Source organism: Babylonia areolata, chromosome 19 (assembly GCF_041734735.1).
Source record: "Babylonia areolata isolate BAREFJ2019XMU chromosome 19, ASM4173473v1, whole genome shotgun sequence".
In the NCBI taxonomy this organism is placed as follows: domain Eukaryota; kingdom Metazoa; phylum Mollusca; class Gastropoda; order Neogastropoda; family Buccinidae; genus Babylonia; species Babylonia areolata.
This window is the reverse complement of record NC_134894.1, coordinates 51,441,698-51,468,913: the sequence shown is the minus strand read 5'-3', so window position 1 is coordinate 51,468,913 and position 27,216 is coordinate 51,441,698. Positions and strand designations below refer to the sequence as shown.

The window sequence follows — 27,216 nt, the reverse complement described above, 5'->3', positions numbered from 1 at the left end:
GAATCCTGCTTCACATGTTGTATTATATTTGTTATCCCATTTTCATCAAGAGTGAGCTGCATTTCATGCGCTTGACGTGGTGATCTGTGCCTGTCCATCTTTAGTAATTTAACCAGTAACTTACAGAGTTGATACACGGATTTACATATTATGGTACCTGCCCAAATTTCCATGCATCATTTGATTTGATGAAGAACACTTACGAAACGTTTGCATGATACAGGATCTTCCATCAATCCAGCGAAAGCCCAAACGTTGCTGTGCACCCTCAACAACAGAACCGCGAGCAAATCACCACCTTCTGTGTCATTCGATGGGATTCAGATCGAGAAAACTGAATGCCTACGCTACCTAGGAATACACTTCGACAGGATGCTGACCTTCAGAAAACATACGGAAAATACTGTTCTCAAATGCAAAAAGGGCCTTTCAGTCTTAAAAGCAATGGCAACCAAAGGTATTGAACAACGCCACCTCTTCCTGCTATACCAATCACTCGTCCTCAGTGCGATCGACTACGGACTTGGGCTGACAACACCGTCTCAAAGCAACCTCCTAAAATTAGAAAGAGTTCAAAATGAAGCTATGAGGCTGACCCTTGGAACAACAAAAGACACGCCCACAGAAACCATGCGATACCTGCTTGACCTTCCTTCAGTGCAGGCCAGAAACAAGTTAGAACAGGTCAAGACCTACTTCAAAGCATTAGAAAACCCTCAAAACCCACTGCATGACGCAGTCAAAGAACCAAAAGGCAGCCGTCTAGGACGAGGACGATCATGGATGGGGCAAGCAGAAGACACAATCCAGCTAGTCTGCCGACTACAAGACCTGAAAGAAACAAAAGAATGGGAGAAAAACCCCGAAAACTTCAACCATCTATTCAACACAGCCATTTCACCCACTCTAGGAAGACATTGTCGGGAATGACCAGAGGGCAAAACTGAAGCTACTCATAGAAGAAAACAGTAAAGAAGAGGACATCATCATATACACAGATGGCTCAGTCACCAAAGACCAACCCGGTTGGGGATTCACTGCGAAACAAAATGGAAAAACAGTTAGGGAAGAGAATGCTGCCTACAAAGTCACAACCTCCAGATTAAAAAACTCACATGGTCATACTGCCCGGGACATGCAGGTGTTAAGGGAAATGAGCGAGCTGACAGACTTGCTGGTAACGCAACACCAACGAGCGGCCTACATCTAGGAATATCGGAAATCCTCAGGAAAGTCAAAGATATCAAAAAGAACAGGTACAAAGCCATCACACCATCGATCGCCTCAAAGAAATAAAAGCAGAGAGAGGGAGCGGCCGTAAGTCTAACATGAAATGTAGAGCACGATGCTTTGCAAATCAAACAAATATCGGCATCATTTGCAAACCAACATTGCGCAAATTCTTTCAAAACGGAACAGAGTCTCTGTGGGCTTTTCCAAATACAATAGACTGAGCAACACACTAGACGCCACGTTCTTGGCATCAGAGATCTTTTCCCATCCCTCTTGCGGCCAATCAGTGGCAGCCTCGGTGCGTGTGTGTGTGTGTTTGTGTGTATGTGTGGGTCTGTGTTTTTGAGTGCGTTTTTGTGCATGCGTGAGAGTGTAAGTGTACACAAGTGTCAGGAGAGTTCTGTGCACGTGGGTGTGTGTGTGTGTGTGTGTGTGTGTGTGTGTGTGTTGGAGCTCATGTACGTTTATATGTATTTGACTGTGCTTTCATATCTGTGAAACTGCATGTTTGGTGCATATCTGTTATGCATGTGTGGGTGTATGTGTGAATGTGTGGCTTCATGTTTTACATTTATTTGCTTATTTATCATCATTGTTGTCTTATTTATTTATTTATTTATTATTATTATTATTATTATTACTACTACTACTACTACTACCATTTTTTATATTATAATTATTATTTATTTATTTATTTATGTAAGCTTATCTATTATTTATTCATCTTTTTTTTCTCAAGGCCTGACTAAGCGCGTTGGGTTACGCTGCTGGTCAGGCATCTGCTTGGCAGATGTGGTGTAGCGTATATGGATTTGTCCGAACGCAGTGACGCCTCCTTGAGCTACTGAAACTGAAACTTGCATGATAATAAATGAACATTGTAAACGATGCAATCCCAACACTTCAAGCGACTTAAATGAAATTTGTTTTATCTTTGCATCAAATATCTTGAAGTAAATCTATAAAGTGACAATCTTATTTTTCTGAAAGGCTTTTATCAGACTAAACAGAACTTTTCCCCCTTTCGCAAGCAGGTGTTCAGTGCCTATTCTTTGACTAAGTTTTGTGGTAAAAAATAAACCTGAATAACAGTATTACTAAGCTTCTCATTTCGCATTATAAGAGATCCATTCTTCACCTGTAACCAAGAAAGACAATGACTTTCGTCGTATGTCGTTATTGAGAGAGAGAGAGAGAGAGAGAGAGAGACAGAGACAGAGAGACAGAGAGAGAGGCAGACACAAACACAGATAGACTGATTGATTGATTGATTGATTGATCTCAGCCTGGTTCTCGTCATGCACGCACGGGCAGACAACAGAGCACACAGTCACACCACGTACTGCCCTGGGATAAAAGCACAGGAAAGCACAGAGAGAAGACATGCAATCGATCAGAGAAAATGTATGCAGAGCAGTCAGGCAGACAAGAACGGCGGAGATGTGTTTCAGAAAGCCATGTGTTCCACTGCCGCACCAATGCACCAATATATAGTTATGTTGATGCCCATGTCGGTTTCTTTTATTTATACTGATAAAAGTTTTGTAATACAATTTATCATTAACGCTGTTTGACAAAGAAAAAATACTTGCTTTCAAATTCCTGAAAAGCTAAGCGAGTGTTTTCACAAGAAATTTAAATTAAAAAAGAAAATTCCGTGGTTTGTTTTAATCATTGCAAATGAATTCAACACATGATTATGGTGGATGTAGATGAGGATAGAAATAAAGCGTCTGATTATATGAGGACAGTAAGTATCAAACAGAACACAACCCACGTACCTCAACGCCTGCACACACACATAACCTGATATCAAAGAACGAACGAAAAAACACACATAGGAACAAGCACTTGCACGCACGCAGTGAATTACACAATTGAAGACACGAACAGCAGCATCACGACATTTTTACAGTGTCTGGTGTGACGGACTGCGCGGGCAGGGCCTCACCTGATGCACGTCCTGGTCAGTCCGCAGTTCTCAGTGGACCTCACTGCCGCCAGGCCTGGACACACATCGTGTTCCTTTCAGTCACTCCGCTTAGTTCACACACACACACACACACACACACACACACACACACAGTGTGACGCAAGATAAAACTACTGCTGTTACTGCTGGTGGTACAATTACACACATATATCTGTGCAGTTACAGGCTTGTTTTCTCTTTGTGATGTGTTCTTCCCCTCCATCACAGGGTCACATTTCTTGCTGCCCCTCTCCCCCTCCCCGTGGTTGTGTTGTGTGCATGATGTGGACAGGTCAGGCCGCTAATTTCCTGGCTGTCCGCTCCAGGGTCTGGACACTTTCCCACGTGACCCCCACACCACAGCCGTTAATATCTGTCATCAATGAACTCAGCCATACATTAACCCCCACACCACAGCCGTTAATATCTGTCATCAATGAACTCAGCCATACATTAACCCCCACACCACAGCCGTTAATATCTGTCATCAATGAACTCAGCCATACATTAACCCCCACACCACAGCCGTTAATATTTGTCATCAACTGAACCCAGCCATACATTAACCCCCACACCACAGCTTTTAATCTCTGTCGTCAGCTAAACCCATCTCTACATTAACCCCACACCACAGCCGTTAATCTCTGTCATCAGCTGAACCCAGCCATACATTAATCCCCACACCACAGCCATTAATCTCTGTCATCAACTGAACCCAGGCATACATTAACCCCCACACCACAGCCGTTAATCTCTGTCATTAACTGAACCCAGGCATACATTAACCCCCACACCACAGCCGTTAATCTCTGTCAACAGCTAAACCCCATCTCTACATTAACCCCCACACCACAGCCGTTAATCTCTGTCATCAACTGAACCCAGGCATACATTAACCCCCACACTACAGCCGTTAATCTCTGTTATCAGCTAAACCCATCTCTACATTAACCATCACACCACAGCCGTTAATCTCTGCCATCAGCTGAACCCAGGCATACATTGACACCAACACCACAGCCATTAATCTCTGCCATCAGCTAAACCCAGCCCTACATTAACCTCCACACCAGGTCCTATGTGCAACAAGTAAAAGAACCCACGGCAACACAAGGATATTCCCTGGCAAAATTCTATCGAAAAATCCACTTGATAGTAGAACAAGCAACCAGGAGGCAGAAAAGGGAAAAATGGTGATGCTGAACAATGGCGACGCGCTCTCACCGGGAAGGGCATCCCGAGGTGACATCTGTTGCGACAAAAATACACGCAAAAAACAATACAGTACAACACAGTACAGTACAGTACAGTACAGTACAGTACAGTACAGTACAGTACAGTACAGTACAATACAATACAATACCAAAAAATACAATGTTTTTGTCAATGTTATTGTCAATGTTCAGCTGAGTTGGTAAAGATTTTCGTGTCTGTATGATGTTTCCAGCTCACTGCAAACAGTGAAATAGGGCTACCCTCGCCGGTCGGATGGGCGTCATGTTCTACCTTGATCTTGTTCCTCGTCATGTTGTACCTGTACCTGACCCCGTTCCTCGTCATGCTGTACCTGGACCCTGTTCCTCGCCATGTTGTACCTATACCTGGACTCTGTTCCTCGTCATGTTGTACCTGTACCTGGACCCTGTTCCTCGTCATGCTGTACCTGGACCCTGTTTCCTCGTCATGTTGTACCTGTACCTGTACCCTGTTCCTCGTCATGTTGTACCGGTACCTGTACCCTGTTCCTCGTCATGTTGTACCTGGACCCTGTTCCTCGTCATGTTGTACCTGGACCTGTACCATGTTCCTCGTCATGCTGTACCTGGACCCTGTTCCTCGTCATGTTGTACCTGGACTCAGTTCCTCGTCATGTTGTACCTGGACTCAGTTCCTCGTCATGTTGTACCTGTACCTGAACACTGTTCCTCGTCATGCTGTACCTGGACCCTGTTCCTCGTCATGTTGTACCTGTACTTGGACTCTGTTCCTCGTCATGCTGTACCTGGACCCTGGTCTTCGTCATGTTGTACCTGAACTCTGTTCCTCGTTATGTTTTACCTGTATCGTGTTCCTCGTCATGCTGTACCTTGACCCTTTTCCTCGTCAGGTTGTACCTGTACCTGGACTCTGTTCCTCGTCATGTTGTATCTGAACTCTGTTCCTCGTCATGCTGTAGCTGTACATGAACTCTGTTCCTCGTCATATTGTACCTGTACCTGTACCATGTTCCTCGTCATGCTGTACCTGTACCTGGACCCTGTTCCTCGTCATGTTGTACCTGTACCTGGACCCCGTTCCTCGACCTGTTCTACGTGTACCTGGACCCTGTTCCTCGTCATGTTGTACCTGTACCTGGCCCCAGTTTCTCGACCTGTTCTACGTGTATCTGGACCCCATTCCTTGTCATATTGTACCTTTACCTGGACCCTGTTCCTCGTCATATTGTACCTGTACCTGGACCCCGTTCCTCGACCTGTTCTACGTGTACCTGGACCCCATTCCTTGTCATATTGTACCTGTACCTGGACTCTGTTCCTCGTCATGTTGTACCTGTACCTGGACCGTGTTCCTCGTCATGCTGTACCTGTACCCTGTTCCTCGTTATGTTGTACCTGGACCCTGTTCCTCGTCATGTTGTACCTGTACCTGGACCCTGTTCCTCGTCATGCTGTACCTGGATCCTGTTCCTCATCATGTTGTACCTGTACCTGGACCCTGTTCCTCGTCATGCTGTACCTGGACCCTGTTCTTCGTAATGTTGTACCTGTACCTAGACTCTGTTCCTCTTTACGTTTTACCTGGATCTTGTTCCTCGTCATGTTGTACCTGTACCCTGTTCCTCGTCATGTTGTATCTTTACCTGGACCCTGTTCCTCGTCATGTTGTACCTGTACCTGGACCCTGTTCCTCGTCATGTTGTACCTGTACCTGGACTCTGTTCCTCGTCATGCTGTACCTGGATCCTGTTCCTCATGATGTTGTACCTGTACCTGGACCCTGTTCCTCGTCATGTTGTACCTGTACCTGGACCCTGTTCCTCGTCATGTTGTACCTGTACCTGGACTCTGTTCCTCTTTACGTTTTACCTGGATCTTGTTCCTCGTCATGTTGTACCTGTACCTAGACCCTGTTCCTCGTCATGTTGTATCTGTACCTGGACCCTGTTCCTCGTCATGTTGTACCTGTACCTGGACCCTGTTCCTCGTCATGTTGTACCTGTACCTGGACTCTGTTCCTCGTCATGCTGTACCTGGATCCTGTTCCTCATGATGTTGTACCTGTACCTGGACCCTGTTCCTCGTCATGTTGTACCTGTACCTGGACCCTGTTCCTCGTCATGTTGTACCTGTACCTGGACTCTGTTCCTCGTGATGCTGTACCTGGATCCTGTTCCTCATCATGTTGTACCTGTACCTGGACCCTGTTCTTCGTCATGTTGTACCTGTACCTAGACTCTGTCCATCTTTAAGTTTTACCTGGATCTTGTTCCTCGTCATGTTGTACCTGTACCTGGACCCTGTTCCTCGTCATGTTGTATCTGTACCTGGACCCTGTTCCTCGTCGTGTTGTACCTGTAACTGGACCCTGTTCCTCGTCATGCTGTACCTAGATCCTGTTCCTCATCATGTTGTACCTGTACCTGGACCCTGTTCCTCGTCATGCTGTACCTGGACCCTGTTCTTCGTCATGTTGTACCTGTACCTAGACTCTGTCCCTCTTTATGTTTTACCTGGATCTTGCTGTACCTGTACCGTGTTCCTCGTCATGCTGTACCTTGACCCTGTTCCTCGTCATGTTGTACCTGTACCTGGACTCTGTTCCTCGTCATGTTGTACCTGAACTCTGTTCCTCGTCATATTGTACCTGTACCATGTTCCTCGACATATTGTACCTGGACCCTGTTCCTCGTCATGCTGTACCTGGACCCTGTTCTTCGTCATGTTCTACCTGTACCTAGACTCTGTCCCTCTTTATGTTTTACCTGGATCTTGCTGTACCTGTACCGTGTTCCTCGTCATGCTGTACCTTGACCCTTTTCCTCGTCATGTTGTACCTTGACCCTGTTCCTCGTCATGTTGTACCTGTACCTGGACTCTGTTCCTCGTCATGTTGTACCTGAACTCTGTTCCTCGTCATATTGTACCTGTACCATGTTCCTCGTCATGCTGTACCTTGACCCTGTTCCTCGTCATGTTGTACCTATACCTGGACCCCGTTCCTCGACCTGTTCTACGTGTACCTTGACCCCATTCCTTGTCATATTGTACCTATACCTGGACCCTGTTCCTCGTCATGTTGTACCTGTACCTGGACCCCGTTCCTCGTCATGTTATACCTGTACCTGGACCGTGTTCCTCGTCATGCTGTACCTGTACCCTGTTCCTCGTTATGTTGTACCTGTACCTGGACCCTGTTCCTCGTCATGTTGTACCTGGACTCAGTTCCTCGTCATGTTGTACCTGGACTCAGTTCCTCGTCATGTTGTACCTGTACCTGAACACTGTTCCTCGTCATGCTGTACCTGGACCCTGTTCCTCGTCATGTTGTACCTGTACTTGGACTCTGTTCCTCGTCATGCTGTACCTGGACCCTGGTCTTCGTCATGTTGTACCTGAACTCTGTTCCTCGTTATGTTTTACCTGTATCGTGTTCCTCGTCATGCTGTACCTTGACCCTTTTCCTCGTCAGGTTGTACCTGTACCTGGACTCTGTTCCTCGTCATGTTATATCTGAACTCTGTTCCTCGTCATGCTGTAGCTGTACATGAACTCTGTTCCTCGTCATATTGTACCTGTACCTGTACCATGTTCCTCGTCATGCTGTACCTGTACCTGGACCCTGTTCCTCGTCATGTTGTACCTGTACCTGGACCCCGTTCCTCGACCTGTTCTACGTGTACCTGGACCCTGTTCCTCGTCATGTTGTACCTGTACCTGGCCCCAGTTTCTCGACCTGTTCTACGTGTATCTGGACCCCATTCCTTGTCATATTGTACCTTTACCTGGACCCTGTTCCTCGTCATATTGTACCTGTACCTGGACCCCCGTTCCTCGACCTGTTCTACGTGTACCTGGACCCCATTCCTTGTCATATTGTACCTGTACCTGGACTCTGTTCCTCGTCATGTTGTACCTGTACCTGGACCGTGTTCCTCGTCATGCTGTACCTGTACCCTGTTCCTCGTTATGTTGTACCTGGACCCTGTTCCTCGTCATGTTGTACCTGTACCTGGACCCTGTTCCTCGTCATGCTGTACCTGGACCCTGTTCTTCGTCATGTTGTACCTGTACCTAGACTCTGTCCCTCTTTATGTTTTACCTGGATCTTGCTGTACCTGTACCGTGTTCCTCGTCATGCTGTACCTTGACCCTGTTCCTCGTCATGTTGTACCTGTACCTGGACTCTGTTCCTCGTCATGTTGTACCTGAACTCTGTTCCTCGTCATATTGTACCTGTACCATGTTCCTCGACATATTGTACCTGGACCCTGTTCCTCGTCATGCTGTACCTGGACCCTGTTCTTCGTCATGTTGTACCTGTACCTAGACTCTGTCCCTCTTTATGTTTTACCTGGATCTTGCTGTACCTGTACCGTGTTCCTCGTCATGCTGTACCTTGACCCTTTTCCTCGTCATGTTGTACCTTGACCCTGTTCCTCGTCATGTTGTACCTGTACCTGGTCTCTGTTCCTCGTCATGTTGTACCTGAACTCTGTCCCTCGTCATATTGTACCTGTACCATGTTCCTCGTCATGCTGTACCTTGACCCTGTTCCTCGTCATGTTGTACCTATACCTGGACCCCGTTCCTCGACCTGTTCTACGTGTACCTTGACCCCATTCCTTGTCATATTGTACCTGTACCTGGACCCTGTTCCTCGTCATGTTGTACCTGTACCTGGACCCCGTTCCTCGTCATGTTATACCTGTACCTGGACCGTGTTCCTCGTCATGCTGTACCTGTACCCTGTTCCTCGTTATGTTGTACCTGTACCTGGACCCTGTTCCTCGTCATGTTGTACCTGGACCTTGTTCCTCGTTATGTTGTACCTGTACCTGGACTGTGTTCCTCGTCATGTTGTACCTGTACCTGGACCTTGTTCCTCGTTATGTTGTACCTGTACCTGTACTCTGTTCCTCGTCATGTTGTACATGTACCTTCACCCTGTTCCTCGTCATGTTGTACCTGTACCTGGATCCTGTTCCTCGTTAGGTTGTACCTGTACCTGGACCCCGTTCCTCGTCCTGTTCTACGTGTTCGTCCTCTGTTGGTCCCCACCAGCACCCAGCTCTCACTTATGGGTCCTAGAAGCTGCTAGCATGCGGCAGCACCCAAGTCCCAGGCAACGGCTTTGACAGGTTGGCTAAACTCTGTGAGGGTAGCCGACGGGTCTCAAACCCTCGGTGTGTTAGGGCTTGTCTACCCAAGCATGTGAAGACTGGATCTGGCGGACTCTGCGGAAGAAACCTTCATGGTTCAACGGAGAGGAAGGCGGTTGCAGCAGAGCACTGTGGAGTGCTGAGGGCAGGATGAGGCACATAGGACATCCTGGTCATCCACTGCATCCGTTTCCATCTCCAGTCGTCTTGACCTCGTCTTGCCACTGGATACAGACGGTCTCGGACAAGAGAGTGAGGTCGACGGTGCGCAACTCCTCACTATAAACAAAGTCATCGCGCAAGTCATCAGTCATCCTTCATCCCATACCATCATTTTCCCCAAGCCCTGTGGCGACAGGCGAGCGACGAAGCGACAGGTGTGGGTACACTGGCAGTCGTAGCCGCGGACCTGCACACAGGCGGCTCAGGCCATAGGGTCGTTTTTCACCGACTGGAGCAGCGGTGGCGATCGGCAGCCCCCTGAGCGACTGAGCAGCCCTCTTCAGGACAGCAATGCTCACCTCCATGGCATGAGGAAGGGGCTAGAAAAGGTGCCCTAAACATTGCCTGCTCCACACCACCCTAGTCAGCATACCGCGGCTGATGGGGACCCTACTCAAGCGGTCGACACACAAAGGAAAGAAAGAAGAAAACAAGGAGCACCCCATTGACCATTGCCACATGGAACGTGCGTACGCTTCTGGACAGAGGCGACTCGGACAGACCACAGAGACGCACAGCACTCATTGCAAGTGAACTAGCCAGGTACAACATCGACATCGCTGCCTTAAGTGAGACGAGACTGGCAGAAGAAGGCGAACTCTGTGAGCGAGGCGCAGGCTACACCTTCTTTTGGAGTGGTCGCGGACCTGAAGAGAGACGTGAGGCTGGAGTTGGCTTTGCAGTGAAGACAACCCTCGTTGGCAAGCTGGCTGGCCCCCCGAAAGGAGTGAACGATCGCCTATGACGATGAAACTCCCTTTATGCAACGGGAAGAAGTTTACCACCATTGTCAGCGCCTACGCGCCCACCATGACCAACCCGGATGAGATCAAGGACAAGTTCTACGAGGACCTGAACGCTGTCATCACCACTGTTCCCAACGCAGATAAGCTTACCATTCTTGGTGACTTTAACGCGAGAGTTGGTTGTGACAGCACCTCCTGGGAAGGCGTGATTGGGAAGCATGGGGTTGGCAACTGTAACAGCAATGGTCAACTACTTTTCCAGCACGACCTTCTTATCACCAACACCGTCTTCTGCCTCCCTACCCGTAACAGGACGTCATGGATGCATCCTCGCTCTGGGCATTGGCATCTCATCGACTTTGTCATCGTCAGGAAGAGGGACAGACAGGACGTACGAGTCACGAGGACTATGTGCGGCGCCAAGTGCTGGACAGACCACCGCCTTATCGTCTCCAAACTTAACCTCCGCATCCAGCCCAAGAGACGGCCTCAGGGCATGAAAGCACCCAAACGCCTGAATGTCAACAAGCCGGAGGTAGGCAACATCAAGCAGAGCTTTGCTGACACCCTGGAAGGAACACCTTGAGTCCACAGTGCTGGACAACCAGAATGTGGAGGCAGCATGGGGCGCACTGCATGAGACGGTGTACAACACTGTCATGGAGTGCCTGGGGCCTTCTGCCAGGAAGCACAAAGACTGGTTTGATGAGAACTGCACTGAGATCAAGCAGCTGCTGGAAGACAAACGCCAAGCCTACAGAGCCCACATTGAAGATCCCAAGTCACAGTCAAAGAAAGACATACTGAAGAGCGCACGCAGCACCATCCAACTGAAGCTGCGGCAGATGCAGGATTCCTGGTTGAACAACAAAGCTGACGAGATCCAGGGCTTTGCAGACAGGAACGACATGAAGAACTTCTATAAAGGCCTGAAAGAAGTCTACGGTCCCACCACCTCCAGATCTGCTCCACTCCTCGGTGCTGATGGTTCTACCCTGATCACTGACAAAGACGGGATCCTTGAGAGATGGGCTGAACACTTTGACAGCGTACTGAACCGCCCTTCCACCATCAATGATGAAGCCATCGACCGACTCCCCCAGGTGCCAGTCAGTGAGTCGTTGGATGCCATTCCAACTTTGGAGGAGACCCAGAAAGCTATCCGACTGCTGTCCAATGGCAAAGCCCCTGGCTCAGACTCCATTCCAGCTGACATCTACAAAGAAGGTGGTATGGCGCTGACTGAGAAGCTTCATCAGCTTTTCCAGCTCATCTGGCAGCATGAGGCAGTTCCACAGGACTTCAAAGACGCTTCCATCATACACCTGTACAAGCGCAAAGGAAATCGTCAGGCCTGTGACAAACATCGTGGAGTATCCCTGCTGTCCGTTGCAGGCAAGACTCTGGCCAGAGTGCTACTCAACCGTCTCTTAGCGCACCTTGAGCAAAGTCTCCTACCAGAGAGCCAGTGTGGCTTCCGGAAAGAACGCGGGACTATCGACATGGTGTTTGCTGCCAGGCAGCTCCAGGAGAAGTGTCAGGAACAGAACGCCGACCTTTACCTATGTCGATCTGACCAAGGCCTTCGATGCTGTTAGCAGAGATGGCCTTTGGAGAATCATGGCGAAGTACGGATGTCCCAGAGAGTTCATCACCATCATACGGCAACTACACGATGGGATGCTGGCCCGAGTCCAATACAACGGAGAGAATTCAGAACCATTCCCTGTCTCCAACGGAGTCAAACAAGGGTATGTTCTTGCCCCCACCCTGTTCAGTCTCATGTTTTCAGCCATGCTGACAGATGCCTTCAGAGACGCTGACGTAGGCATTGGCATCAGGTACCGCACAGATGGCTCACTCTTCAACCTCAGGAGGCTTCAAGCAAAAACCAAGGTGAGGACAGACACCGTCAACGACTTCCTGTTTACTGATGACTGTGCTCTCAACGCTGCCTCTGAAGCTGACATGCAACACAGTGTCGACAAGTTCTCTGCTGCCTGTGACAACTTTGGCCTCACAATCAGCACAAAGAAGACTGGGGTGATGCACCAGCCAGATCCAGGAAAGTCTAACGTTGAACCAAACATCTTCATCAACGGGCAACGACTGATTGCGGTGGACACATACCTGGGCAGTACACTCTCTCGCACAGTTGTCATCGACGACGAGGTGAATGCCAGACTTGCTAAAGCCAGCGCTGCCTTCGGCAGACTCCAGGATGACTAGATGGTCCTCGTCGATCCCGACGGACGAACCACACCTTGACCCTGTTCCTCGTCATGATGTACCTGAACGTGGACTCTGTTCCTCGTTATGCTGTACCTGGACCCTGTTCCTCGTTATGCTGTACCTGTACCTGGACTCTGTTCCTCGTCATGCTGTACCTGGACCCTATTCCTCGTCATGTTGTACATGTACCTGGACTCTGTTCCTCGTTATGTTGTACATGGACCATGTTCCTCGTCATGTTGTACCCGTACCTGGACCCTGTTCCTCGTCATGATGTACTTGGACCCTGTTCCTCGTCATGTTGTACCTGGACCCTGTTCCTCGTCATGCTGTACCTGTACCTGGACCCTGTTCCTCGTCATGCTGTACCTGTACCTGGACCCTGTTCCTCGTCATGCTGTACCTGTACCTGGACCCTGTTCCTCGTCATGCTGTACCTGTACCTGGACCCCGTTCCTCGTCATGCTGTACCTGTACCTGAACCCTGTTCCTCGTCATGTTGTACCTGTACCTGGACCCTGTTCCTCGTCATGTTGTACCTGTACCTGGACCCTGTTCCTCGTCATGTTGTACCTGTACCTGGACCCTGTTCCTCGTCATGTTGTACCTGTACCTGAACCCTGTTCCTCGTCATGTTGTACCTGTACCTGGACCCTGTTCCTCGTCATGTTGTACCTGTACCTGGACCCCGTTCCTCGTCATGCTCTACCTGTACCTGAACCCTGTTCCTCGTCATGTTGTACCTGTACCTGGACCCTGTTCCTCGTCATGTTGTACCCGGACCCTGTTCCTCGTCATGTTGTACCTGTACCTGAACCCTGTTCCTCGTCATGTTGTACCTGGACCCTGTTCCTCGTCATGTTGTACCCGGACCCTGTTCCTCGTCATGTTGTACCCGGACCCTGTTCCTCGTCATGTTGTACCTGTACCTGAACCCTGTTCCTCGTCATGTTGTACCTGGACCCTGTTCCTCGTCATGTTGTACCTGTACCTGAACCCTGTTCCTCGTCATGCTGTACCTGGACCTTGACCCTGTTCCTCGTTATGTTGCACCTTGACTCTGTTCCTCGTTATATTTGTGAACATAATTATGTGTAATCCATGATGTGTGCACGAAAGTAATAGGCCTATAGATATGAATCACCATTGTCTTCATCCTTCTTGTTGCTGTTGCCAGAGAAATTTCTGTTTCAAACACTGTTTCCTGTCGGCCAGTAAATATACTAGAAATATAGGAGGGGGAGAGAGAGAGAGAGAGAGAGAGAGAGAGAGAGAGAGAGAGAGAGAGAGAGAGAGAGAGAGAGAGAAAACGATCGAACGATCGAACGAACGAACGAAATTTTATTTTACGAGAGTAAAGGAGTTAGCACAAAGTACTTGTTTACATCCGGCCCTCTGGGCAAGAATAATAATTGAGAAAAAAAAGAAAAAAAGAAGCGAGAGTCAATTCACAACACCAACGTCAAAATTACACAAGCATGTGCAAACATAAGCATAGAACTTATGTACAAATACAATATCGCGATAGATGAATAACGAGTGCAATAGGGAAGGGGCGTGGTGGAGAGCAGAAGGAAGAATGGACACGGGGAAGAGTAAAAAAGGTGGGGGAGGCTGACTGAACAGACAGATATAGTGACAGTGACAGTGGAGACAGACATAGAGAGAGACTGACAGGGGAGGAGAGAGGCGTATATATATTGACAATCTACACATGTAGAGAGAGAGAGAGAGGAGGGTGCGGTGGGGTGGGGGGGGGGGCAGACAGACAGACAGAGGGGGAGGGTATATGATAATTAATCCCAGACAGACGGACGGGCGGACGGACGAACAGACAGACAGACGGAGGTAACGAACAGACATAAACAGATTTGTTGGAAAAACAACGGGGCTCATCACGGCAGCGGAAGAGGAAATCAGTGTGGCTCTGTCCGGAACTCCACAATCAGGAAATGAAATCAGTGCCCATTGTTGATCCAACTGTAAAAGGGTGAAGGAAGTAACAAAGAGTTCAGTCCCTTCCGTGGCAATGAAGGAAGCTAGGGGAGACAGGAGGCATGTCGGGAGGTACAGGGAGGCACAGGGAAGTACAGGGCCATGTTGGGAGGTAAGGGAGGTACAGGGGCATGTCGGGAGGTACAGGGCCATGTCGGAAGGTAAGGGAGGTACAGGGGCATGTCGGGAGGTACAGGGGCATGTCGGGAGTTACAGGGCCATGTCGGAAGGTAAGGGAGGTACAGGGCAATGTCGGGAGGTACAGGGAGGTACAAGGCTATGTCGGGAGGTACAGGGCCATGTCGGGAGGTACAAGGGCATGTCGGGAGGTACAGGGAGATACAGGAGCATGTCGGGAGGTACAGGGGCATGTCGGGAAGTACAGGGCCATGTCAGGAGGTAAGGGAGGTACAGGGCCATGTCGGGAGGTAGAGGGCCATGTCGGGAGGTAAGGGAGGTACAGGGCAATGTCGGGAGGTCAGGGAGGTACAGGGCAATGTCGGGAGGTACAGGGACATGTCGGGAGGTAAGGGAGGTACAGGGGCATGTCGGGAGGTACAGGGCCATGTCGGGAGGTACAGGGCGATGTCGGGAGGTAAGGGAGGTACAAGGGCATGTCGGGAGGTACAGGGAGGTACAGGGCCATGTCGGGAGGTACAAGGGCATGTCGGGAGGTAAGGGAGGTACAGGGGCATGTCGGGAGGTACAGGGCCATGTCGGGAGGTACAGGGCCATGTCGGGAGGTACAGGGCCATGTCGGGAGGTAAGGGAGGTACAAGGGCATGTCGGGAGGTACAGGGTAATGTCGGGAGGTAAGGGAGGTACAAGGCCATGTCGGGAAGTACAGGGAGGTATAGGGTAATGTCGGGAGGTAAGGCCATGTCGGGAGGTACAGGGAGGTACATGGTAATGTCGGGAGGTACAGGGCCATGTCGGGAAGTAAGGGAGGTAGAGGGCAATGTCGGGAGGTACAGGGAGGTACAGGGCCATCTCGGGAGGTACAGGGCCATGTCGGGAAGTACAGGGAGGTACAGGGTAATGTCGGGAGGTACAGGGAGGTACAGGGTAATGTCGGGAGGTACAGGGAGGTACAGGGCAATGTCGGGAGGTACAGGGAGGTACAGGGCAATGTCGGGAGGTACAGGGCCATGTCGGGAAGTACAGGGAGGTACAGGGTAATGTCGGGAGGTACAGGGAGGTACAGGGTAATGTCGGGAGGTACAGGGAGGTACAGGGCAATGTCGGGAGGTACAGGGCCATGTCGGGAGGTACAGGGAGGTACAGGGCCATGTTGGGAGGTACAGGGAGGTACAGGGCCATGTCGGGAGGTACAGGGAGGTGCAGGGCAATGTCGGGAGGTAAAGGGAGGTACAGGGCCATGTCGGGAGGTAAAGGGAGGTACAGGGCCATGTCGGGAGGTACAGGGCAATGTCGGGAGGTACAGGGCCATGTCGGGAAGTACAGGGAGGTACAGGGTAATGTCGGGAGGTACAGGGAGGTACAGGGTAATGTCGGGAGGTACAGGGAGGTACAGGGCAATGTCGGGAGGTACAGGGCCATGTCGGGAGGTACAGGGAGGTACAGGGCCATGTTGGGAGGTACAGGGAGGTACAGGGCCATGTCGGGAGGTACAGGGAGGTGCAGGGCAATGTCGGGAGGTAAAGGGAGGTACAGGGCCATGTCGGGAGGTAAAGGGAGGTACAGGGCCATGTCGGGAGGTACAGGGCAATGTCGGGAGGTACAGACCCATGTCGGGAGGCACAGGGAGGTACAGGGGCATGTCGGGAGGTACAGGACCATGTCGGGGGGTACATGGGCATGTCTGGAGGCACAGGAGCATGTCGGGAGGTACAGGAGCATGTCCGGAGGTACAGGGCCATGTCGGGAGGTACAGGGAGGTACAGGGCCATGTCGGGAGGTACAGGGAGGTACAGGGCCATGTCGGGAGGTACAGGGCCATGTCAATGGCGGCTGTCTCACCCTGTGTGAGGTCCAGGCTGTGAGGAGGGGAGCCATCAGGTCTGGAATCTCGGCCAGCTGAAGATCGTCTCCAGCGACCAGAAAATGGAAGAGAACTGGAGTTGCTGGGGGCTGGCTCCTTCCATGTTTGCACTGAGGAAAGAGAGAGACAGTGGAGATGATTTGTGGGTTCAGTGAGACACCCAACTTTACTGTGGTCTGCGTCATTTGCATTCTGTTCTCACACATTCATCAGTGTGTCACCAGCTGTGTCGTCAACCCCCTAATGCCTCTCTTAGAACTGTGGTGTGTGTGTGTGTGTGTGTGTGTGTGTGTGTGTGAGAGAGAGAGAGAGAGAGAGAGAGAGAGAGAGAGAGAGAGAGTTTGGAAGGGAGAGACTGAGAAACAACACAGAGAAAGACACACACACTCACACACACACACTGACGTAATTGTGTGAAATAAGTCCGTGATAAGCTGAAATGTTGATGAAGTGACAGACCCAAGCTGTGTGACGGGAACAGAGCAGTTCAGTGCACATTCACTGTCACGTTTACCGCTATTGTACTGCCACACTGAACAACCCACACCTGATGCGTTGCGTTGTGTTGCGTTGTATTGTGTTGTGTTGCGTTGCGTTGCGCTGGGATGTGATGTGATGTGTTGTGTTGTGTTGCGTGACGATGTGTAGCGTTGCGTTGCGTTGTGTTGTGATGTGTTGTGTTGTGATGTGTTATGTTGCGTTGTGTTGTTTTAGGTTGTGATGTGTTGTGTTGTGTAGTGATGTGATGTGTTGTGTGTTGTTTTGTGATGTGTTGTGATGTGATCTGATGTGTTCTGTTGTGATGTATTGTGTGATGTGTTGTGTCCTGATGTGTTGCGTCGTATTGTGATGTGTTGCGTTGTGATGTGTTGTCTTCCATTGTGATGTGTTGTGTTGTGTTGTGTTGTGTCGTGATGTGTTGCGTTGTATTGTGATGTGTTGTGTTGTGATGTGTTGTGATATGATGTGTCGTGTCGTGTTGTGCTGTGTTGTGCTGTGCTGTGTTGTGATGCGCTGTGTTGTGCTATGCTGTGTTGTGTTGTGATGTGTTGTGCTGTGTTGTGTCGTAATGTGTTGTGATGTTGTGCTGTGTTGTGATGTTGTGCTGTGCTATGCTGTGCTGTGTTGTGTTGTGTTATGTTGTGTTGTGATGTGATGTGTTGTGTTGTGTTGTGACCCACCTTCCTGCGCCTGTCGTGGGGCGTCCGGTCCCTTGGGCACACTGTAGGAATACCTCAACCTGAAATCACACACAAACAGACACACACACAGACACACACAGACACACACACAGTCACAGTCACACACACACACACACAAAGACACATGTATAAATCAGTTCAGTGTTGTGTTTGCTGGGGATCTGAAATGCCTGACTTCTTTGACTGTCCTGCCAGGGTGAAGCAAGGTTGTTTGTTGTCTCCCCTGATTTTTTCTTTGTTATTCACAGAAGTAGCTGAAAATGTCAACAAAAAAGGAAAACATGGTTTTCAGTTTTTACCTGGTATACGAGAAATATTTTTGCTTTTTATTTGCAGATGACATTTGTTGGATCTCATCCACATCTGTAGGTTCACAAAATCAGATAAACAATCTTGCAAAATATCGAAGTCTCTTGGTTTGACTGTAAACTTGAACAAAACAAATTGACAGGCGCAATAGCCGAATGATTAAAGCGTTGGACTTTCATTCTGAGGGTCCTTACGGTGACTGCGCCTGGTGGGTAAAGGGTGGAGATTTTTACGATCTCCCAGGTCAACATATGTGCAGACCTGCTAGTGCCTGAACCCCCTTCGTGTGTATACACAAGCAGATCAAATACGCACGTTAAAGATCCTGTAATCCATGTCAGCGTTCGATGGGTTATGTAAACAAAAACATACCCAGCATGCACATCCCCGAAAGCGGTATATGGCTGCCTTCATGGTGGGTTAAAAACGGTCATACACGTAAAAGCCCACTCGTGTATATACGAGTGAACGTGGGAGTTGCAGCCCACGAACGCAGAAGAAGAAGAAAACAAAAATTATGTTTTTATTTTAAAGAGGAAGGCATTTCGCAAAAGCAGAAAAATAGTTTTTCGATGGAAAAGAGATAGAAATTGTCAATAGTCGTAAGTGTCTGGGCTTTACCTTAACTACAAAATTGTCTTTTGATGTTGCATAAGAAGAAATTGCAGACAGAAATCATTAGAACAATGTGGAACCTTCCAAACATGGAATGCTCAGCTTTTCTTCAAATTATTTGATGTACAGGTAAACCCTATCTTGTTGTATGCAGCTGAAATTTGGGGTTTGATTCGTTTTCAGTTTGTAGAAGCCCCTCATATATTTGCCTGTAGGCGTTTTCTCCGAGTCGGTCCCAAAACTCCAAACCTAATGATGTCTGGTGAACTAGGTAGGTACCCCCTATATGTTGATACTATGATTAAGGTAATTCGATACTGGTACAAGCTACAAAAATTAGATCTTACCAGACTGCCAAAACAAGCTTATGAAATGAACAAATACATAACTATCAGAAACGCAGAAAGCCAGCTTGGCAAACACAACTGGGCCAACACGGATAAGCATTGCTTAGATATATATGGATTTTCAGATATTTGGTTGAATGGAGGAGTTGGAAACGAAAACGCATTTATACAAGTTTTTTAAACAACGCATAAGAGACTGTCATAAACAAGACTGGTCAAGTAAACTATTTGAAAGTGATACTCTATATATCGCTGTTTTAAGTCATTGTTGCAACCAGAAAAGTAAATTTCTGACATAACTGTCATCAAGTTTCGTACTGTCTTTACTAGATTTAGGCTAGGCATGAGTGATATAAATTTGCAAAAAAGATACACAGTAAGAGAAACTCCTGCTCTTTCTGCAACGCTGAAGAAGACGACACTATTTTCTGTTAGTATGTCCAATGTATCAGTTAATCAGGGGGGGAAAAATTAATACCTCGTGAAAATTTTCAGAAACATAAACGAATGCAGACTTAGCGTTACTTTTATAAAATGAAAACAGTCTTATGACTCGCTCTGTGGCAATGTTTATTTATTACGCCTTAGAAAAGAGAGAAGAAGAAATGACATGATTATATAACTTTTCAAAAACCTTAAAATTACTCCAGGAAATGTCATGAGCTAAAAATCTATGTCTACCTTTTCACTTATGAAACATTGTGTCCATGATACTGGTCCCTTCCCCCTTTATTTCCGGTATTTTATGTGTCTCAATTGTATGTACCTCCTTTGCAAACAGGCCGGTGGCCTTATCAACTGAGCAACACAAAGAAAATCAAATTAGAAGAACCAATGATATGAGTACAATTTTAAAACGAAACATATTTAACAAATCAATTTACCAAATATCAATAACATCAATATCTCAAAAATGTCTTTGCACACACATACTCACAGAAGTGTACCCCCACCCTCCTCCGACAAACATCCCTCCATGCAAGCATACGCCCATTCAGATTCACCCACCTCCTCCCCTCCTCCAAATACACTTGTCACATTCTTATCTCTTTCCCCCACTTCAAAGACATGTAAGCATTCACACCCACGTGCAATAAACTCTCTCTCTCTCTCTCTCTCTCTCTCTCTCTCTCTCTCTCTCTCTCAGCATCAGTAGACATAGAAACATGAAAGAACCATTTTACCGGAGTCCTAAGACAGCGTATAGCGACTACTTCAGAATAAAACCAGACTAATGACTATGATGTACACGTTACCGAGTTAGATGAAGAATTAACAGTGAATGAAGTTAAACAGGCTATTCAAATAACAGGCTATCTTAACTTAAAACAGGTAAAGCTGCAGGTTTAGACGAAATCTCAAACGAGTTTTTGAAAGCAGCCGAAGACGAAATTGCCCCTGTTTTGACCAAAATGTTTAATCATTTGTTTGATAAAGGTATTTTCCCGGAAGAGTGGACCCGGTCAGTTATTGTTCCTCTGTTTAAAAAGGGAGATAAAAATAATCCAGAAAACTATCGTGGCATTTCTCTTTTAAGTACCATAAGTAAAACCCTATTCTGAATAAATGACTGTACATTTGACAATTTGGCAGAGAATGAACATAAAATAAGTGAGGAGCAAGCTGGCTTTCGTAAAACCTATGCCACTTCTGATCATATTTTTACATTTGTGTCTATGATTAAAAAATGTTTGTATGGGGATAAGAAAAGTAAATTCTATGTTGTATTTATTGACTATGTGAAGGCTTTCGATTCAGTAGACAGAAGTAGTCTTTGGTTTGTCTGACAGAAAGTTAAAACATCTACGAAAATGCTTCGAATGCTCCAGGGGATGTATAAATCAGTTCAGTGTTGTGTTCGCTGGGGATCTGAAAGGTCTGACTTCTTTGACTGTCCTGCCAGGGTGAAGCAAGGTTGTTTGTTGTCTCCCCTGATTTTTTCTTTGTTATTCACAGAAGTAGCTGAAAATGTCAACAAAAAAGGAAAACATGGTTTTCAGTTTTTACCTGGTCTACGAGAAATATCGATTTATTTTTGTTTTTTATTTGCAGATGACATTTGTTTGATCTCATCCACATCTGTAGGTTTACAAAATCAGATAAACAATCTTGCAAAATATCGAAGTCTCTTGGTTTGACTGTAAACTTGAACAAAACAAATTGAAGGGCGCAATAGCCAAATGATTAAAGCGTTGGACTTTCATTCTGAGGGTCCTTACGGTGACTGCGCCTGGTGGGTAAAGGGTGGAGATTTTTACGATCTCCCAGGTCAACATATGTGCAGACCTGCTAGTGCCTGAACCCCCTTCGTGTGTATATGCAAGCAGAAGATCAAATACGCACGTTAAAGATCCTGTAATCCATGTCAGCGTTCGGTGGGTTATGTAAGGTCAGGTCAGGTCATTAGATCTGCTACTGGTAACCTGTAATCCAGTACAACCTGTTCAGGGTCGGGTTGCCGGCGACTATACCGGCACTCCCACCGCTCCCTTCCGGGACTGGTGAGGCGGGTGGCTAGACACCCTTATGGAGATCCATAAAAGGGCGTTGGCTCAGGAGAGCCACCGACGACCATCTAGCTCCACCGTGCTGTGTGCATGCCACACGCAGTTGGCCCCCGGGGTGTGTCTACCCATGCATGCGAAGTCTGGATCCGGCAGAATCTGCGGAAGAAACCTATCGATTCAACGGAGAGGAAGGCAGTTACAGCAACGCACTGTGGAGTGCAGAGAGCAAGATGAGACACCGAAAGGATATCTTGGTCATCCACTGCATCCGTGCTCATCCTCCAGTCGTCTCGACTTAGTCTTGCCACTGGAAATTGGTGGACCCGGACGAGAGAGTGAGGTCGACGTTGCGCAGCTCCTCTTCACTTTAAACAAACTCATCGCGCAAGTCATCAGTCATCCATAATGACCTTTCATCCTTCATCATTTCATCACCCCCAAGTCCTGTGGCGACAGGCGAGCGACGAAACGACAGGTGTGGGTACACTGGCAGTCGCAGCCGCAGACCTGCACGCAGGCGGCTCAGGCCATAGGGTCGTTCTTCGTCGACAGGAGCAGCGATGGAGCTCGGCAGCCGTCTGAGCGTCTGAGCAGCCCTCTTTAGGAATGCACTGCTCACCTCCCTGGCATGAGGAAGGGGCTAGAAAAGGTGCCCTAAAAATTGCCTGCTCCATATCACCCTGGCCAGCATACCGCGGCTGGCGGGGACCCTACATCAGCGGTCGAAACAACAAGAAAGAAAAGAAAAAAACAAGGATCGTTCCTCTCACCATTGGTGCTTGGAACATAAGGACTCTCCTGGACAGAGATAACGCGGACAGACCCCAAAGGAGAACGGCACTAGTTGCATCCGAACTCGCCAGATACAACATTGACATCGCAGCCTTGAGTGAGACTCGGCTTGCAGGCGAAGGCGAGCTCTGTGAACAGGGATCTGGTTACACCTTCTTCTGGAGTGGACGAGGAAGCGAAGAGCGACGTGAGGCTGGCGTTGGTTTTGCAGTAAAAACAGCACTTGTCAGCAAGCTAGCTGGAATCCCAAAGGGAGTCAACGATAGGCTTATGACCATGAAACTCCCGCTGGCATCTGGCCAGAAGCACCTCACCATTGTCAGTGCCTACGCCCCAACCATGACCAACCCGGATGAAGTGAAGGCGAAGTTCTACGAGGACCTTCACTCTGTCATTGCTGCTATCCCTAAAGCAGACAAGCTCATCATTCTTGGGGACTTCAATGCTAGAGTTGGCTCTGACTACATCTCCTGGGATGGAGTGATTGGAAAGCACGGTGTGGGCCACTGCAACCCAAATGGATTGCTTTTGCTTCAGACCTGTGCAGAGCACGAACTGCTGATAACCAACACAGTTTTCTGCCTCCCTGCCCGTAACAGGACGTCATGGATGCACCATCGCTCAAAGCATTGGCATCTCATCGATTATGTCATCGTCAGGAAAAGGGATAGGCAAGATGTACGTGTAACAAAGACCATGTGCGGCGCGGAGTGTTGGACAGACCATCGCCTTGTAGTCTCGAAGCTGAATATTCGAATCCAGCCCAAGAGACGCCCCCAAGGCCAGAAGGCTCCAAAACGGCTCAACATCGCTAAGCTGAAAAACATCACCATCAAACAGTCCTTTGTGGAGCTGCTGGAAGATCGTCTGGAATCCGCCTCTCTGGACAACCAGAATGTGGAGTCTGACTGGAGGACCCTGCATGAGCTGATCTATAGTACAGCTTCAGAGACCCTGGGACCCATGACCAGAAAGCACAAAGACTGGTTTGATGAAAACTGTGATGAAATCAAGCAGCTTCTGGATGAGAAACGCCGTCTGCATCAAGCCTACCTGAGCAACCCAAAGTCCACATCAAAAAAGGATGCGTACGATGCCATCCGCAGGACTGTTCAGCAAAAGTTACGCCAGATGCAGGATAAGTGGCTGAGTGACAAAGCTGATGAGATCCAGGGATATGCTGACAGGCACGATATGAAGAGGTTCTATGATGCCTTAAAAGAAGTCTACGGCCCCACATCCTCAGGATCATCCCCCCTCCTCAGTGCAGATGGGAATACCTTGATCACCGAGAAGGAGAAAATTCTCGAACGCTGGGCTGAGCACTTCAACAGTGTCTTAAATCGCCCTTCTTCCATAAATGATGAAGCCATAGACCGTCTCCCACAAGTCCCCATCAATGAAGCACTGGACGATCCGCCAACACCTCTTGAGACCCAGAAAGCAATCCGTCTGCTATCCAGTGGCAAAGCACCTGGCTCAGACTCCATACCAGCAGAGGTCTACAAGGATGGAGGCACTGTGCTGGCTGAGAAGCTCCATCAGCTGTACTCACTCATGTGGAAAGAAGAGACGATCCCCCAGGATTTCAAAGATGCATCTATCATTCACTTGTACAAGCGAAAGGGGAACCGGCAAGCCTGTGATAACCATCGGGGCATTTCATTGCTCTCCATCGCAGGCAAGATACTTGCCAGGATCCTACTAAACCGCCTCACAGCACACCTTGACCAAGGTCATTTGCCTGAGAGCCAATGTGGATTCCGGAAAGAGCGCGGAACCACCGACATGGTGTTTGCTGCAAGGCAGCTGCAAGAGAAATGTCAGGAGCAAAATACTGACCTGTTCTCCACCTATGTCGACCTCACTAAGGCCTTCGACACCGTGAGTAGAGAGGGACTGTGGAAGATCATGGCCAAGTACGGATGCCCTCGGAAATTTATTTCCTTGGTCAGCCAATTCCATGAAGCCATGCAGGCTCGAGTCCAGGACAAAGGCGAAACATCGACTCCTTTTGCTGTCACAAATGGTGTCAAGCAAGGCTGCGTCCTGGCTCCAACGCTGTTCAGCCTCATGTTCTCTGCAATGCTTACTGATGCCTTCAGAGATGGCGATGTTGGAATCGGCCTAAAGTACCGAACAGATGGCAAGTTGTTTAACCTCAGAAGGCTTCAAGCAAAAACGAAGGTCATGACAGACATCATCAGAGACTTTTTGTTTGCTGATGATTGTGCCCTCAACGCTGGATCTGAAGCTGACATGCAACTCAGCGTCGACAAGTTTGCCACTGCCAGCAGGAACTTCGGCCTTACCATCAGCACGAGGAAAACTGAAGTTCTCCATCAGCCAGCCCCAGGGAAACCCTACGTTGAGCCCAACATCACAGTCAACGGTCAGGGACTCAGTGCGGTGGAGCGGTTCACATACCTTGGCAGCACACTGTCACGAAATGCGACCATCGACGATGAAGTGAACGTCAGGATTGCAAGAGCAAGCGCAACGTTTGGTAGACTCAATGCAAATGTCTGGAACAGAAGAGGCATTAGTCTTGAGACCAAGCTAAAGGTCTACAGAGCTGTAGTTCTCCCCACACTACTGTACGCCTGCGAAACTTGGACAGTGTACCAACGACATGCCAAGAAGCTGAACCACTTCCACACAACATGCCTCAGGAAGCTACTGAACATCAAGTGGCAATACAAGACCCCAGACACAGAGGTGCTTGCAAAAGCCACCCTTCCCAGCATCTTCACCATCCTGATGCAGTCCCAGCTTCGCTGGGCTGGACACGTGGCGCGCATGCCAGATAATCGGCTGCCCAAAAGGCTCTTCTATGGCGAGCTGCAACAAGGGAAGAGATCACACGGAGGTCAGAAGAAGCGCTTCAGAGATACTCTGAAAGTCTCTCTGAAAGCGTTTGATATCAACTCTGACTCCTGGGAGGAATCTGCAGTGGACCGTGACAAATGGCGCGTTGCTGTGCACAAAGGCGCCAAGTTGTGCGAGGCCAACAGGACTGCTGCAGCTGTTGAGAAGAGGCAGGCCAGAAAGTCACGGGCAAACAAGCTCCCTGACAATGGTATGCCTGTCTTTGCCCCAACTGTCAGCGAACATTTCGTGCGCAGATTGGACTATTCAGCCATCTGCGCATTCACAGATAGATTCATGAGCATCCTCACCCCCACCCCACCACCACCCTCCCCCCATGCCCCAGCTGGATGACAACGATGGTCATCATCGATCTCGATGGACACACCACCATGTAAACAAAAACATACCCAGCATGCACATCCCCGAAAGCGGAATATGACTGCCTTCATGGCGGGTTAAAAACGGTCATACACGTAAAAGCCCACTCGTGTATATACGAGTGAACGTGGGAGTTGCAGCCCACGAACGCAGAAGGAGAAGAAGAAGAAGAAGAAGAAGAAGAAGAAGAAGAAAAACAAAAATTATGTTTTTATTTCAAAGAGGAGGGCATTTCGCAAAATCAGAAAAACAGTTTTTTTAGATGGAAAAGAGACAGAAATTGTCAATAGTCGTAAGTGTTTGGGCTTTACCTTAACTACAAAATTGTCTTTTGATATTGCATAAGAAGAAATTGCAGACAGAAATCATTAGAACAATGTGGAACCTTCCAAACATGGAATGCTCAGCTTTTCTTCAAATTATTTGATGTACAGGTAAACCCTATCTTGTTGTATGCAGCTGAAATTTGGGGTTTGATTCGTTTTCAGTTTGTAGAAGCCCCTCATATATTTGCCTGTAGGCGTTTTCTCCGAGTCGGTCCCAAAACTCCAAACCTAATGATGTCTGGTGAACTAGGTAGGTACCCCCTATATGTTGATACTATGATTAAGGTAATTCGATACTGGTACAAGCTACAAAAATTAGATCTTACCAGACTGCCAAAACAAGCTTATGTAATGAACAAATACATAACTATCAGAAACGCAGAAAGCCAGCTTGGCAAACACAACTGGGCCAACACGGATAAGCATTGCTTAGATATATATGGATTTTCAGATGTTTGGTTGAATGGAGGAGTTGGAAACGAAAACGCATTTATACAAGTTTTTTAAACAACGCATAAGAGACTGTCATAAACAAGACTAGTCAAGTAAACTATTTGAAAGTGATAGATACTCTACATATCGCTGTTTTAAGTCATTGTTGCAACCAGAAAAGTAAATTTCTGACATAACTGTCATCAAGTTTCGTACTGTCTTTACTAGATTTAGGCTAGGCATGAGTGATATAAATTTGCAAAAAAGATACACAGTAAGAGAAACTCCTGCTCTTTCTGCAACGCTGAAGAAGACGACCCTATCTTCTGTTAGTATGTCCAATGTATCAGTTAATCAGGGGAAAAAAAATTAATACCTCGTGAAAATTTTCAGAAACATAAACGAATACACAGACTTAGCGTTAATTTTACAAAATGAAAACAGTCTCATGACTCGCTCTGTAGCAATGTTTATTTATTACGCCTTAGAAAAGAGAGAAGAAGAAATGACATGATTATATAACTTTTCAAAAACCTTAAAATTACTCCAGGAAATGTCATGAGCTAAAAATCTTTGTCTACCTTTTCACTTATGAAACGTTGTGTCCATGATACTGGTCCCTTCCCCTTTATTTTCGGTATTTTGTGTGTCTCAAT

At 48.0% G+C, this 27,216-nt stretch overlaps 1 protein-coding gene across 1 annotated transcript in view; it reads right to left on the bottom strand.

The window, feature by feature from the left end:
- Positions 1 to 4,765, bottom strand: part of LOC143294200 (DOMON domain-containing protein FRRS1L-like) — a 28,660-nt gene extending 23,895 nt beyond the window's left edge. Inside the window, exons 1-2 of the mRNA XM_076605631.1 lie at positions 4,681 to 4,765; positions 3,185 to 3,239 (exon numbers count right to left, since the gene is read on the bottom strand). Coding sequence (XP_076461746.1) covers positions 3,185 to 3,239; positions 4,681 to 4,765 — 140 coding nt within the window. The remainder of the gene's footprint in view (positions 1 to 3,184; positions 3,240 to 4,680) is intronic.
- Between the last annotated feature and the right edge of the window lie 22,451 nt (positions 4,766 to 27,216).